At 38.5% G+C, this 16,271-nt stretch overlaps 1 protein-coding gene across 10 annotated transcripts in view; it reads left to right on the forward strand.

Annotated features, from left to right (window-relative positions):
* Positions 1-16,271, forward strand: part of PKD2L2 (polycystin 2 like 2, transient receptor potential cation channel) — a 34,398-nt gene that overhangs the window by 16,176 nt on the left and 1,951 nt on the right. For 3 of the 10 annotated variants that reach the window (XM_072841141.1, XM_072841144.1, XM_072841146.1), the window contains 5 exons: positions 7,124-7,244; positions 8,422-8,523; positions 9,926-9,987; positions 10,590-10,641; positions 14,189-14,301. In XM_072841141.1, the coding sequence (XP_072697242.1) occupies positions 7,124-7,244; positions 8,422-8,523; positions 9,926-9,987; positions 10,590-10,641; positions 14,189-14,301 (450 nt within the window). Of the gene's footprint in view, positions 1-7,123; positions 7,245-7,682; positions 7,792-8,421; positions 8,524-9,925; positions 9,988-10,589; positions 10,642-14,188; positions 14,302-14,892; positions 15,014-16,084; positions 16,203-16,271 lie in introns of all 10 variants that reach the window. The other 7 variants (XM_072841143.1, XM_072841145.1, XR_012037909.1 and 4 more) reach the window with 6 other exon arrangements.

The raw sequence follows: 16,271 nt of genomic DNA on the forward strand, positions 1-16,271 counted from the left end.
CATTTATATTCAATGTCCAATACTACTACATTTTATTATTAAGTAATGCTTGAAATAAGATCCTAGGAAAGGACCAAGAAGTAGGAACTGCAAACATAATTCACTCATGAGAAAGCTAATTAAACTTCGCAGATTATAGGCTGTTTGACATTGGAAAGGATCTTTGGGATTAATTTAGTTCAGTCTCTTCATTTGCAGATAAATATTTTATATTTTTAGTCTCAAATAGTCAATATTCAGTCTCTTCATTTGCACTTAACCATTTCTAAGTGTACAATTCAGTGATATTAAGCACATTCATATTGTGCCACCATCACCACAATCCATCTCCAGAACTCTTTTCCTTTTGTAAAACTGAAACTATGCCTATTAATCAAGAATTCTCCATGTCCCCTTCCCCAGTAACCACCATTCTACGTTGTGTGTGTGTGTGTGTGTGTCCCTCTTATTAACTCTAGGTTCTTAGTGGGATCATACAGTATCTGTCTTTTCATAACTGATTTACTTCACTTAGCATGTCTCCAGGATTCATCAGTGCTGAGCAATATGTCAGAATTTCCTCCCTTTTTAAAGCTGAATAATATCCCATTCTATATATAAATCTCATTTTGATTATCCATTAATCTGTTAATAGCCACGTGGACTTCTTCCAAGTCTTAGCTTTTGTGAATAATGCTTCTATGAACATGGGCATACAAATCTCTTCGAGACTCTGCTTTCAATTCTTTTCGGTGTACACCCAGAGGTGGAATTGCTGAATCCCATGGAAATTCTATTCTAAATTTTTTTGAGGAACCACCATACTGTTTTCTACAGTGGCCACATCATTTACATACCTACCAATGGTACACCAGGGTTTCAATTTCCCTACATCCTCATCAACACTTGTTATTTTCTGGGCTGCTTTTTTTTTTTTTTTTTAATAGTAGACATCCTAATGGGTGTGAGGTGATATCTCATTGTGGTTGTGATTTGCATTTCCCTGATGGTTGGTGATATGGAGCATCTTTTCATGTCCTTAGGATATGTTGGTCTCTTGATGGTGTCCCAGAGGCTCTGTTCATTTTTCTTCAATCTTCTTCCTTTCTGTTTCCCAGGCTTGATAATATCAATCATCCTATCTTTAGGTTCACTGATTTTTTTTTCTTCTGCCTACTCAAATATCCCTCTGACTCCCTCTAATGAACTTTGATGTCAATTATTGTATTTTTCAGCTCTACAATTTCCTCTTGGTTTCTTTTGGTTTTCTATATCTTTATAGATATTTCCATTTTGTTCATAAACCATTTTCTTGACTTCCTCCATGTCTTAGAGTTCTTTGAGCATCTCTAAGATGGCTGTTTTAAAGTCTTTGTCTAGTAGGCTTGCCATCTGGTTTTTCTCAGGGATAGTTTTTGTTGGTTTATTTTTTTCCTTCGATGGGTTCATAGTTCCCAGCTTCTTTGTATGTCCTGTCTTTTCTAGTTGTTGAAAACTGGACATTTGAATGCAGAATGTGGTAACCCTGGAAATAAGATTCTTGCCCTTCACCAGGTTTCCTGTTTTTATTATTATTATTATTATTATTATTATTATTATTATTATTATATACTGTCTTCATACCGAGGATTAGCCTAAAGTGTAAAAGTTCTTTTGTAAACAAATTTTATTCATTTATTTGACAGAGAGCATGCATGCGCACAAGCAGGGGGAGTGGCAGGCAGAGGGAGAGGGAGAAGCAGGGATCCCGACACAGAGCTCGATCTCAGGACCCTGGCATCATGATGTGAGCCGAAGACAGAAATTTAACTAACTGAGCTACCCAAGTGCCCCATGTAAAGGTCTTCTTAGGTCTTTTCTGAGCCTGCATGTTTCTTGGAGATGCATGGTGACTTTCTAATTTCCTCTATATATGCAGTTGCTTTTGATGTCTTTAATGTCTGGCTCCTTTTCTTTAAAAAAGGAAAAATGAAGGAGGAGGGGAGGGCACCAGCCATTTAATCCCAAGGACATTTCTTCAGCAAGAGGGAGAGGGACATGCAACAGACAGGGGAATATGCCCACCTCTGTCTGCACCCCTACGATCAGAAGGAGCTATCAGCAATCAGAACACAGACCCTTAATGTTTGGAGAACAGTGTCCTGATTGCCCACCCTCACTCCCAGAGGTTGCATGCAAGCTGCCCCAGGGATACATGCATGGCTGTCTGCCATGGGCTCGGGGGTGGGAGATAGGTAGTTTTTGCCAACCTGAAACCTGAAATAGACCAAAGTTGTCTAAGCCATCCCCTGACCATTTCTAGCCTTAACTAGGCTCCAGAGCTCCAAAACAGTTACACCAAATTCTGCCTATGTCATTGTTGTCTAGGTGGGGACTTACATTAGTAAGTCCTAATGTTTCTTACTCCACCACCTTCCTCAAACCCTCCACCATGAAGGCATTTTTGATGATCCAGAGAAATAGTCAAGAAACTGTGCTCCTCTGAGGTGGGCACTTGATGGGATGAGCAGTGGGTGTTATTCTATATGTTGGCAAACTGAACACCAATAAAAAACAAATTTATAAAAAAAAAAAAAAAGAAAGAAAGAAAAGAAAAGAAAAGAAAAGAAAAGAAAAGAAACGAAACGAAACTGAGCTCCTGGCCACCTCTCCCAGAAAGGAAACAGAAGGCAAAGTCCAGAGCTTGCCTGGGGGGTGTCAAGGAGAGGGCTTATCTGAGAACTTCTCCACACATCAGGCAAGGAAACTGAAGTGCTAGTGCCTCAAGTTAAAGGTGAACCAATCCCTCATAATTACCCAGTATCCAGGGAATTTCATGTCTTAAAGTTGGATTAAGATGGTCCTGGGCTAGAAGGTCTGTGTGCATCTGCAGAAACAAACAAAAAACCTCTCTGGAGAAAGGTTTATTCATTCTAAGTCTCAAATTACTTCTACAAGCAATTTTTCAAATATAACTTACTATTGATAGTCAAAACCAACCTGGTACAGAAGGGGTAAGAAATCATAAGCAAGAATTAGCAGATAACAAACAACAGACTCAAAGACTTCTGATACTGGAATAACCATGCAATACTTCCTATATTTAGAGAAATAAAACATAAGTCAGAAAATATCGTTATAGAACAGGACAGTATAAAAATTACATATTTGAAAAAGTATCAAAAACAATTCTAAAACTGAAAATTGTAGTAACTGAGATTTAAAACCTAGTTGACATGGGGCACCTGGGTGGCCCAGTCAATTGAGCTTTGGACTCTTTATCTTGGCTGGGGTCTTGATCTCAGGGTTGTGGATTTGAGGCCCACAGTGGGCTCCATGCTGCACATGGACCCTACTTAAAAATAAAAAATAAACAAAAAAAAAAAAACCCTAGTTGGTTTGACAGCAGGTTTGACAGCAAGTAAGAGATTAAGATAACGAATAAAGTAAAAAATAGGTCAGCAAAGAATTACTGAAAATGTGGCGTAGAGATACATCAGGTGGGAGAAGGTATGAGATAGACTGGAACAAGAAGGCCTAACATGTTTAACTTGAGTTACAGAAGACAGATAGTGGACTAGGCAATATTTGGAGAATGCTGAGAAATAGCTAAGTATCCAGGCATGTGAAGTCGTATTAACCATAATGATATATTATTATGGAATAATCTGTTAGCTGGAAGTTTTCTCAGTAAAAGAGAACTATAGAAAGTTACCAAGGGTAAAAATAGTATTTTCATTCAACATAACCCTGTATGCAAAGCAGTCATGGTGTTCCTTTTAGCTTAGGGTGGGAGGGTGGGAGGAGATAAACTCCAATTAGGAGGAGAAAAATGACAATTACATTGTTTGAAGTCTCCTGATTATAACCATTCAGCAAATTGGTTAGGGTTTTGTTATTCACATTACTTACACAGCAGGGGTATCTGGATATTTTCCTGATACAGAAGGGCTGAATGGGAGCTGTAGTTAATGAGCTAATTTCTGGAGAAGAGAAATGATGCCTCCTTAACGTTTCTCCTATAAATACACCTCAAAGATTACAGATCAAGCTTGATCTCCTATACCAGAGAGGAAAAAATATTTGTTAAGAGACTTTGTTCTTCTTCCAGGTCAGCTTATCTTTTTCTATCTTGTATAGAAGAACATTATGAAACAGTATTAAAAGCTGAATAAATGGAGTACCTAGGTGGTTCAGTCAGTTAAGTGGCCAACTCTTGGTTTCAGCTCATGTCATGATCTCAGGGTCGTGATCTCAGAGTCATGAGATCGAGCCCAGTGTCAGGCTCCGGGCTCAGCCTGTAGTGTGCTTAAGACGCTCCCTCTCTCTTTGCCCCTCCCCCCTGCTCTCTCTTGCTCTAAAATAAATAAATCTTTAAAAAAAGAAAAGAAAAGAAAAGAAGGAAAGGCTGAATAAACACTTTAAGTATAATTTAATTGTGTCTTAGGTACCCAGGATGAAACTCCAGGTAACTCTTGAGTCCAAGTAGCCAATTTCTTTAAATACATTTTCTTCCTTCATTGGTTTTTTGTCTTATTCAAATTCAATTAATTAACATATGATGTATTATTAGTTTCAGAGGTAGAATTCAATGAATCATCAGCCTTATATAACACCCAGTGCTCATCACATCAAATGCCCTCCTTAATGCACATCACCCAGTTACCCCATCCCTCCACTCCCTCCCCTCCAGCGACCCTCACTTTGTTTCCTATGATTAAGAGTCTCTTCTGGTTTGTCTCCTCCCTCTCTGGTTTTGTCTTATTTTTTTTCCTCTCTTCCCCTATGATCCTCTGTTTTGTTTCTTAAATTCCACATATGAGTGAGATCATAATTGTCTTTCTCTGACATTTCACTTAGCATAAGGCCTCTAGTTCCATCCACATCATTGCAAATGACAAGATTTCATTTTTTTGATCGCTAAGTAGTATTCCATTGTATTTATATTCCACATCTTCTTTATCTATTCATCTGTGGATGGACATCCAGGCTCTTTTCATAGTTTCTTCCTTCATTGTTTACAGCTATATGCTCCCTTTACATGCTGGGCAAAAGCAACCAGGAATAAGAAGACTTCCTCCTTTTGACTGACAAACCAATCAAGCAAAGTATCTACATACTACTAAAAAATTCCATCCCAGGCTTCCCCATAAAATAAAGAACTCATTTTAAGCATCTAATAGCAGTAACAATGGCATCAAAATATATCAAACATATATTCAAATAAGGCAAAAGTATCAAATGTGGTTATTCCTTTTTTCAAAATGTGGTTATTCCTAATTAGCTTATGAATTTTTAAAACTTTTTCTTTAGTACTTTCTAAAATTTCTCCCATGAACATGCATTATTATTATAATTAGAAAAACCGGACTGCTTTTTCCTCTTTTAATTGTCCAATATTAGAGTCCTGGCTATACATATGAAACATAAAATAGATGTTATCCATTCCAGAAAATATGAGTAATAAAGAAGCATGTTACTGTTACAAAGCAAGAGTAACAGAGATTATTTTCCTATGTACTGTTCACATAATACAAAGAAAAAAAATTTAGTTTCATCTAATTATTAGTAATTTTTAAGTTATTAATTTAAAATGATCAACTCAGGAACCTGGGTTTTAAAAATGGAAACGACAAATCTTTTTCTAACTTAATAACCTACTGACCCAATGACCTCCTTTGGAATATAGGTTAAATCTGGTATCATTTCCTTTGGAATTTAGTTTAAATCTGATTCCTGGGACTGTTGGCTCTATTAACATTAATTAAAATAATGCTGAAATTTAATTGCTGGTATAATACAGAACCCAAGCAACAATCCTTAACTATGTTTATCACCATTTATGCAAAATTCTAACTTGCTTCCGCAGATTGCTCAGTGTTTGTATTACAGCTAAAAAGATAATTATTCCTAAGAAAACCATTTTAACTTGTAAAGAAAGATCCAAATACTTTTTTTAAAATTTTTTATTTATTTATGATAGGCACACAGTGAGAGAGAGAGAGGCAGAGACACAGGCAGAGGGAGAAGCAGGCTCCATGCACGAGGAGCCCGATGTGGGATTCGATCCCGGGTCTCCAGGATCGCGCCCTGGGCCAAAGGCAGGCGCTAAACCGCTGCGCCACCCAGGGATCCCCCAAATACTTTTAAAATTAATTGTTTAATATATGAATAAAGATGAAATGAAACAGTTCTCAACTTAAAAAAATGAATAATCTACATAATGTATAACATATGCCTGGCATGTCTGGCAATGCCATTGCAAATTAATGATGAGAAAATAAGGTGTTAAATAATCCTAATTCTACCTCTCCTACTACTGTGCTCATTCAAAGCCTTAATTTCTTAATTTTCCACCTTTAGTATTAATAAAATGAAGATCTGTAATATCTTAAATATTATTTTACATCAAATCCAAGATTTACAGTTATTGAAGAGAATAAAATAAACCTCAGGGGGCGCTTGGGTGGCTCCATTGGTTGAGCATCTGACTCTTGATTTTGGCTCAGATCATGATCTCAGGGTCCTGGGATTGAGCCCTGAGTTGGGTTCCGCACTCAGCTGGGAGTCTTCTCTCTCTCATCCTCTCCCTCTGCCCCTTTCCCTGCTCGCTGGCATGTGCTCTCCTTCAAAAAAACTAAAGAAAACAAAAAAACTCCAGATCATATTTGAGGATCATTACCAGCACTTGAGACTCAGCAAGTGACAAATTGTTGCATCTTATTTTAGCAGAAGAGGTGTATAATTTAAACAGCACATTTTTGATATTTGAAATTTTAGGGTTCTTGGGTCTAGGTACAAGTTGAAAATCCTGATTGGACAAGGTCAGGTATTCTAAGTTTTAGAAGAGCACAGGAAAGGCTAAGAAAGCTATAGCCAAGATTAATTGGTAAGCAGGTATCTCAAGGGCCAAATCTTGCAGGTGAACATTCAGTATGTGGCAGCCTGTCATTTCCTGAATCACCGCTGAGCTATTGAAGTACTTTGTCTTAACTGTGGGGCGACTTTCCACACCTAGTTTTATAGGACTGTGCTAACATGACTAACACCAGAGAACCTATGCCATATGCAGCTGGATGGATATTTTCCTAGACACAGTGGTAACCCCCATCAGTTGTCATTTATGTATGAGGGGATATAATGTTTTCCTTTCTTCCTATCAAAGATTTGCACAATTTCGAATTGTTCTTGGAGATTTTAATTTTGCTGGTATTCAGCAAGCCAATCGTATCCTGGGACCCATTTACTTCATCACTTTCATCTTTTTTGTGTTCTTTGTCCTGCTGGTAAGTATGACCGTATATGTTCCCTTTTTTGCTTATATTTTTTTAGAATAAAAAAATGAAATTGACTTAGAAGAAATTACAGTATCACTGCTTAGCTGTCAGAACTTTTTACATTTATTAGGAATTGTGTGGATTCCTAAGAATCCAGGCTATGTCCTGTGTCTAGATGTTTTCAATTTGTCCAAAGGAGACCATAATCACAGTAGTTACCATCTTGGTGTCTCCCGTGTGCTAGTCATGTGCTCAATCTTCTCCACATATAACTTGAATATCCCAGGTCTCTCCAGCCCGAGACATCCCACACTGGTAGGGATGAATATGCTCTGCCCATAGCTAAAAGCTCCTTTGTGATTTTTAGAAGTCTCCAGGATGGGTCTTCCATGTGTGCTCAGGACAAATTTATTTGGTCTTCCTAATCAGGAAAACTTGTTTTCCTAGTCCAGGCATTGCTGTAGTCCTCCTTAAAAACATTTTGTCAACGTGCAGCAGTTATGCCCTGGTGGTGGCCAAAAGTCCTCAGAGTGACAGAGTTGGGCCTCAGCGAATGGTAGGCAGAGAGTAAAATACCCTTACCACAGCTGTTTGTATTATCTGAACAGAGTATTCTTAAGAGCTTTAGTATGGCTGTGCATTTAAACAGCTTATGGAATTTTAAAAAAATACTCTTATGAACATATAGTTACATTATTCTATTTTCTTCTGATATGCAATGTTTACCAATTAGTGTATTTGCATGTGTGTATATATACATATATACCAGTTCATATGCATATTTTATATTTTCTCATTTACCATAAACATATTTTCCTATATCCACACTCAATACATTCCTCATTCTACTATGTTATAGTCTGCATGGCCATTTCTCTATTACTGATCATATGAGCTACGTTATTTTTATTTTTTTTAAAGATTTTATTTATTTATTCATGAGAGACACAGAGAGAGATAAAGAGCGTGATAAGCAGGCTCCATGCAGGGAGCCTGACATGGGACTCGATCCCAGGTCTCCAGGATCACGCCCTGGGCTGAAGGCAGCGCTAAACAGCTGAGCCACCAGGGCTGCCCCATATGAGCTACTTTAAAATTTTAAATCTAATTTTACAAATCCCAGCACTCATCAGAGTCACTAACATGTAAGTTTTTACTGAAATAATTATGTGATTTTTTTTTTCAGAACATGTTCTTGGCAATTATTAATGATACCTATTCTGAAGTGAAAGCTGATTACTCAATAGGCAGACGACCAGATTTTGAACTTGGTAAAATGATTAAAAAGGTATGTCCAAGTCTTTTCCTAACTCAAATTTTTTACGCTTTTATGTATTTATTCATGAGAGACACAGGAGGCTTTAGTTCACATTTGCAAGATTCAAGGACATGTTGAATTCTCACTGCCGACACTGGATTAGGGCCCCCCGCATATTCTTCACCCAGCCTTGAGTATAGTAACATCTTCTGGCCTCATTCCTGCGCCCGCCCAGCTATGTTATCACTTCTCTGCCAAAATTCTTCAGAGTTTCTCCGGGCCCATCAAATAAGTCCAAGGGCCTCCTTAAGTCTCACAGTCCCAACTTCTCTCTAATCACTATCACTGAACTACATATAGCGTTCCTACCTTCAACTCCATTTACAGCATTGTTATGTCCCAGCTCATGTTTGAGCACAATGCTGTGTACCATCTCTTGCTGTACCTCTCCCCCTGCGCCTCTGCTCATGTCACTCACTGACCCCAGCAATGCTCCCTCCATCCTGACATTCTGTTCTCCTTGACAGATTGGCATCTTCCCTGTCTTCTTCAGCACCTACTTCACTTGAGTTCTTAGCAGAGTCATGAGTGTGCCATCTTGCCCACCTCTGCATAGCCATGGCTCTAATCACATCACTTCACATAGCAAAAGTCCTAAAAGACGTGAGGTTATTAGTGTTTGAAAACCGTCCCAGAACTCACTTGTAAAATGAAACTATTAATATGCCCTCCAGTGAGCTAAAGTGTAGGTTTTTTCATCTTTTTAAAGATTTTTTTATTTATTCATGAGAGAGAGGCAGAGACACAGGCAGAGGAAGAAGCAGGCTCCATGCAGGGAGCCCAGTGAAGAACTTGATCCAGGGACTCGAGGATCACGCCCCGGGCCAAAGGCAGGCGCTAAACTGCTGAGCCACCCAGGGATCCCTCATCTTTCATCTCTTGATTACCATGCTGCTAATGTGCATTAGAGTGTTAACATTCTTTTTTTTTTAAAGATTTTATTTATTTATTCATGAGAAACACAGAGAGAGGCAGAAATGTAGGCAGAAGGGAGAAGCAGGCTCCACACAGGGAGCCCAATGTGGGACTCGATCCCAGGACTCCAGAATCACAACCTGAGCTGAAGGCAGACACTCAACCATTGAGCCACAAGGCATCCCAAGTGTTAATATTCTTAAATGCAATAAATGTTAATAAAACTTCTTAATCATTTTTTTCAAGTGTGATGCCCACAAGAGCACCCCTTTTTTTCACTAGCAGGCAGAAAACATATGCAGTGACAAAGTGAAGGAAAGAAAATCATAGCATTGCCTCCATATTTCTTTAGGGTTGTAGTAGTCCCTAGAGACAAGCATTCCATATTTCTTTTTCCTTGATCAGAATATAGGATATTTATTTGCTGAAGTTTTAAACTATTTTTAATTATGTCTAGAGTTACAACAATGCTCTTGAAAAGCTCAGATTAAAGAAACCTGAACAGGATGAAGACATAAGGTAGGGTTTTTAACTTACCATTTAAGACTGTATATTATATGAGAAACTCACAATAAGTGAGGTCTTGATTGCAAAACAATCACCATCCAATGTGTTGATTCCAAATATGTTGTCAATACATCCTCCAATAGTGCCTAATTCTGAGAGTGCTATGATATTCTAAGCTAAGCTAATTAAAAATTAATAGAACATATGCCATGCCACTCAGAAAAAGCTTTAGCAGAAAACTGGACAGGACAATACAGACCCCCCTAAAAAGGTAGTTAAAAATTTTAGTCTGCACTAAGCACACTGACTTAGCTATCAAAATAAAAACATTTTTATACAAAATATTTAAGGATACCTTTATATTTAATAAATCATTTTGCTGCCAAAATGCTTCCCAAGACCAGGCCTGTGGCCATGGGACATAATATAAACACTTTTTTATATCTAGAGATGTGACACTCTGGAGAACTTATTAATGACCACATTTTCCAAATGACTGGTGTTATCAAAAAGACCAAAAATGCAGTTCAGAGCCTAACTATAGAGCTGATATTTTATGTTGGCATTTCCTTTTCTACTGTCATATGTCTCTGGTTTTTATTTTATATTCTTAGTATGAAAGGAGATTTGGCTGAGCAAGCCAGAAGAGAAGGCTTTGATGAAAATGTAAGATTTTAACTTTCTCATAAAGATAGCTTTATTAGAAATATGCCTACAGGAGTTCTGATTAATAATTGAAATGATCTGCATTCTTTAGAGCAGTAGCTGCCACCTCCAAAAACGTCTCCCAGTCTAGCTATTTTGTTTAGAACAAGTCATTTCAATGCTACAAGCTACCTGTCTTATTGTTGCTCTCAGCCAGATTCCTGGTCCTACAGCTGTACAGTCGCTGTGGGATTATCACACAGGATTTAGTGAGTATACTCTTATTGACATGATTATATAATTTTCCTCTTGATATCATTAATGTGATGAATCACTTTAATGTTTTATACAGTTGACCCTTGAACAACAGAAAGGTTATGTTTACAGTACTGTAAAAAAAATCCATGTGTAAGTGGACCCACACAGTTTAAACTTCACGGGTCCACTTATATGTGGGTTTAAAAAAAAATACAATATTTATTACAAATGTATTTTCTCTACCTTATGATCTTCTCAGTACCTTAATACAGTATATAATACATATTATATACAGAAAATGTTTTAATCAACTGTTTATAGTATAGGTAAGGCTTCAATCAACAATAGTCTATTAGTTAAGTTTTCAGGGAGTCAAAAGTTACACACACATTTTCAACTGCACAGGGGTTGGTGCCCCTGTGTTGTTCATAGGTCAGTGGTACATGTACTGGAGTGAGGTTTCCAACTGTGAGGTAAGGGAGTCCCAAAATGGAAAGGCTGAAGGTTAAAATGAACTTTGTGGTGTTGGATTAGAATTGTAGATGTGCGTGTGTATTCTATAGCTCTATCTACGCACTAAGTCTAGAAGTAAAAACTAGGTTAGTTGCCCAGACCTTGGTTTCCAAATACCATTCTCTTCTAAAAGGAACCAGGGCCTCTGAGGAGATATGGCTACATTCCAGGGCTGGAAAATACAACGTGAGTCTGGAATATCTGGTTGAGCCAGAAAGTAAAAGCGCTCAAAGAATGATGAAGATCTGTTAAAAAGACAAAAGGTCAGGTTCAAGGGGCCCTCACTAGCCAAATCTGGGAATATTTAAGCACCATAATGAATAATATGTGTAACCCATTGAATAACATAGGATTCCACTGACCTAAACATATACATGGACAAAAATTGGAGGAAAATGGAACTTCTGCATACTTCTCCACAAAATGCATATTAATTACAAAAAAAAAAAAAAAGGAGTTATGTCAGGGTGGGGGAATCTGGCAGACAGTGCCTTGGTCAGTATGGGAAAAAACTGAAATCATACATCTTTTGATAAGATGCTAAGAGAACACAGCTTTTATAATGCTCTTGCCAAAGATGTGTAACATAACAAAATATCACACAAAACTAAACTACTGGCCTGTATTCTTCAAAAGTATCAAGAAAGCCAAGGTAAAGCTGAGGAACTACACCAGACTGAATGAGAGTAAAAGACAAATCATTGTAATGCCTAATCCTGGACTCTAGATCCTTTTACTATAAAGGGCATCACTGGGACAACCGGGAAATTCGAATGGGAGACTCAGCATTAGAGGATAATAATCTATCAATATCAATTTTCTGATTCTGATGTTTATGCTGTGATTATAAAGGAGAATGTCCTTGTAGCAGCAAATACACACCGATGTGCTCAGGGACAATGGGACATTCGTGTTGGCAACTCCAGATAGTTCGAAGGAAAAAAAAGTGTATTGTTTTCCCTAAGTTTGAGAGTCTTTAAATCATTTCTGAAATAAAAGATGATGTAAATTGAAAATCATACTGTGTTCCCAGGGGAAATCAGCTAGAATGAACATAATACTCATCCAAGTAAAATATGGACTTACAAGAGAGAAAGAAAACCAGGTTAGCATGACAACATTCAACACCATAATCAAAAGAACCATATCTACAATATGCAAGGAAAGAAAATGTAAGCCAAGCATATTTATATCCAGCAGACCTCTGCTTCAAGTGTAAAGGCTCAAGTAGTTTTAAACATGCAAGAAGACAGCGCTGGACACTTAACAAGCGCAGAGACGACAGTAAGAGGCAGCTGCTATCCACAGGGAAGATAGGAGATGATTAGGACCTTAGACCCGGGAGAAAGAGCCCCAGCATCGCTGCTTGGCTCGTGAGGGAAAGCACCACTTTGCCGTGAACATCAAGGCGGGTTTCACAGAAGTAGTGATGGTTGAGATGTGGTTTTTTTGAACAATGAGTCAAGTTAACTAGGCTGTCTATTTAACTCGTAGCACTGATACAGTCACATTTTAACAGGCCTGGTCATTTAGAAAGAATTGCAGGGCCTGCCACCTCAACACCACATTAAAGTGTAAGTGATTATGTCAGAACACGAATGCTTTGTGGGCAAAGTAAAACTAGCAGGATTGGAAGCCATCCTTTCCTACTTATGCTATGTTGGCTAAAGACAGACTATCTGATGGAGTAGTTTCTCCAACCAGAACAGCACACACTTATCCCGTAAACAGTGTACAAATTTGGTGTCACCATCCTCTCTGGGGAATGTAATCAGAATCCTCATAAAGGGATCCCTGGGTGACACAGCGGTTTGGCGCCTGCCTTTGGCCCAGGGCGCGATCCTGGAGACCCGGGATCGAATCCCACATCGGGCTCCCGGTGCATGGAGCCTGCTTCTCCCTCTGCCTATGTCTCTGCCTCTCTCTCTCTGTGACTATCATAAAAAAAATAAAAAATAAAAAAAAGAATCCTCATAAAGGGATCAACTTCGGTAACTTTGGTACTTCACATTATTGCTGGAGTAGGGCAGTATCATACTGATTCACCAAGAAGTCTTTGGATCACCTCTGGACACAAGGTGTCCTCTTTCCTATTTTTTTTAAAGTGCTATCCCTATTTTTTTACAACCTAAGAGTGCATTTTTTCTAAAGCTGGAAAAAAGTTCTTTGGACACGAAAAGGGAAGTGAGTGGTGGTGAGGACAAAACAGGAAGGACTCTGTAGGAGCAGAGACAAACGCAGCAACAAGAATTTTCTGGTATGCCGAACTTATTTTGGGGTCTGTGGACAGATTGGGAGTGCGCAGATTGATGCAGTAATACGGAAAAGGCGCCTGGGGACTCTAGTCAGGTAAGGCAACAGGGGTGTGGCTTCCAAGCAGCTGGGAGGGCAAATACCCACAGATGTACTCAGAAGTACATTGACTTCATTAAACAACAGAAGTACAGAAAAGAACAGCTTAGCCTTAGCCAAGCGAAGAACAGGGAACATCAGAAATTCAGCCAGAGAAGCAGAGAAGAGGCAGTAAAACAAGAATAAGCTGATGATTTTAATTAAAAAAAAAAACCCTAGTTCCAACGAACAGTTCTTACACCAAGTCCTCTCAAATGAATCTGCCGACTCACAGACCTGAAAGCCGGGTAGGGCATCCATGGGGCTCAACATCACAGCCCTGGAGAGTGGACTAGTTTAAGATTCTCAACCCCATGGTGCTTGTGTGCCAAAGACTTCATTAAGACAGAAAATTTTAAAGGCTGCAGCTACAAATGGCAACTATATTTGTCCTCTGCCTTGACAGGAGATCCAAAGTGCAGAGCAGATGAAAAAGTGGAAAGACAGGCTTGAGAAAAAGTACTATTCCACAGAAATTCAAGATGACTACCAGCCTGTCACTCAACAAGAATTTCGAGAGTAAGTAACTTCCAACCAGGGCACTGTGGGCTATCATGATATGGGGGGACTGGGGACACAAGCTACAGTACTTTCCTGAAACTAGACCTTTTGGAGATGCCACCCCTTTTTCTCATTTTTACCCAGCTTTTTGTTTTTAAATATTTTTTTATTTATTTGAGAAAGAGCATGACCAAGAGGAGGGGCAGAGGGAGAAGCAGGCTCCCCGCTGAGCCGGGAGCCCAATGCAGGACTTGATCCCAGGACCCTGGGATCATGACCTGAGCCAAAGGCAGACACACAACTGACCACGCCACCCAGGTGCCCTTTTTACACAACTTTGAAATTGAACAGAAAGCACAACTCTACTTGTTTAGATCTAAGGTGAGAGTGAAACCAATTGTTTTTATCCTTTTATCTCCAAAGAGGACTGCTATTTATATTGGATATGAATGGCAGAAACTCTTCTCCAGTTTTAGAATAGAAGATCCATACTTGGCCACACTAGGCCATGTTTTAGAAACTCCCAAGTACTTCACGGTAGGTACTAACAACCTGCTGACTCTTTACGCACAAACGTATGTTACTCATTCTCTGTTACTCATCCTCTAGACTCTTTTTATATGCCGTGGAGCTGGAGAAGGAATTACACTATGTCAGTTTAAAACTAAACCGAGTGATGCGAAAGCTTTCAGCTCTACAATCTTGAGACAAGGGCATGTGAGAACATATGGTATGATCACTGAGCATTTCTAACAAAGATTTCTCCTTGTACTGAATTATTTGGTAAACATGTGCCCATTATAGATACACTGTAAAAACACTACACCTATCTATCATCAAACTATTTTCAGAGCCAATGATAATCCCAAGAGATTTCCAAATATTAAGTGCCCTTGAATGGGACCTCCTGTTCGATCCGTGCGTATTACAGCAAGCATCCAGAGTACACACACTGTAACACATAAAGGATTTTATGAGATTTATTAAATTCTAGCAATGTGAAGATAAAGTACAAAATAATGCTGCTTATGGTTTGTGGGGAAGATCTCTAATAGGTCACTAAGTAGATAAAAACAGTTTTCTTAATGTTACCTAAAATATAGAAATGTTGGTGCTTTTATCATGTACCATACGTTGTAACTTCTTCTAGGATAAATTAATAAATCCTTAGGATTCTGGAAAACCATTATATAATATGGACCCCAAATAAAATAATCTCATCTCCATTCTTCCCAATTTGAGGTCACCTAGAAAAAGTTAAAATGTAGAAGAACAAACTTCCCAATTTCCTACAGAAATTTCACTAATACTGGAATACACACTGGAAATTCATCTAGAAAGCTTCTAAAGTAACACATTTAAGGTTTCCTAAAAGTGTTTCTTCAACTACTCTAAAAGCAAAATATACTTTAAAAAACAAAGAACTAGGTAGGAGTATCAGGGCTAAGAGAAGTCAACTTAATGTAGGAGAAGTATGAATAAGGGCACCCTGCTTGGGTGGTTGGAAAAATGTGTGAAGTAACTCTTCTAATTTCTTTAGTAGGTTCCTTCCATAAGCCCCCTTAAAAGAGCCATATGTTCTCTTGGCCCAAACAACAACATGAGACCATAACACTCAACTTCTACGTTGGTGCTCAATCAATTTTAAATCTATCCACCTCAGTCAGGGCAACCTTTTCTCTTAGAAATAGTACCTCAAGTTTGCTTATTAGGATAGTTCAAAAAAAAAAAAAAAAAAAAAAAAAGGATAGTTCACTTGCAGTAAGAAGTGCTGACGGTTCTCTCTGCATCTTCCCCCTAGATTTCCACAAAGCTATCAACAAACAGCGTGGCCTTTCCTTGTCTTACCAATCCTCAGAGCTGCTGCCAGCCAAGAGACTTAGTCACACTCTTGTCCCCCAACATGGTCCCTGGTTGAGGTAACTCAAACAAAGCCTAAGAACATTAAGGGAAGGAAACACTTAAGGTCTCCATTTTCTTTAACTTCT

This window comes from Canis lupus, chromosome 10 (genome assembly GCF_048164855.1).
Source record: "Canis lupus baileyi chromosome 10, mCanLup2.hap1, whole genome shotgun sequence".
Taxonomy (NCBI): domain Eukaryota; kingdom Metazoa; phylum Chordata; class Mammalia; order Carnivora; family Canidae; genus Canis; species Canis lupus.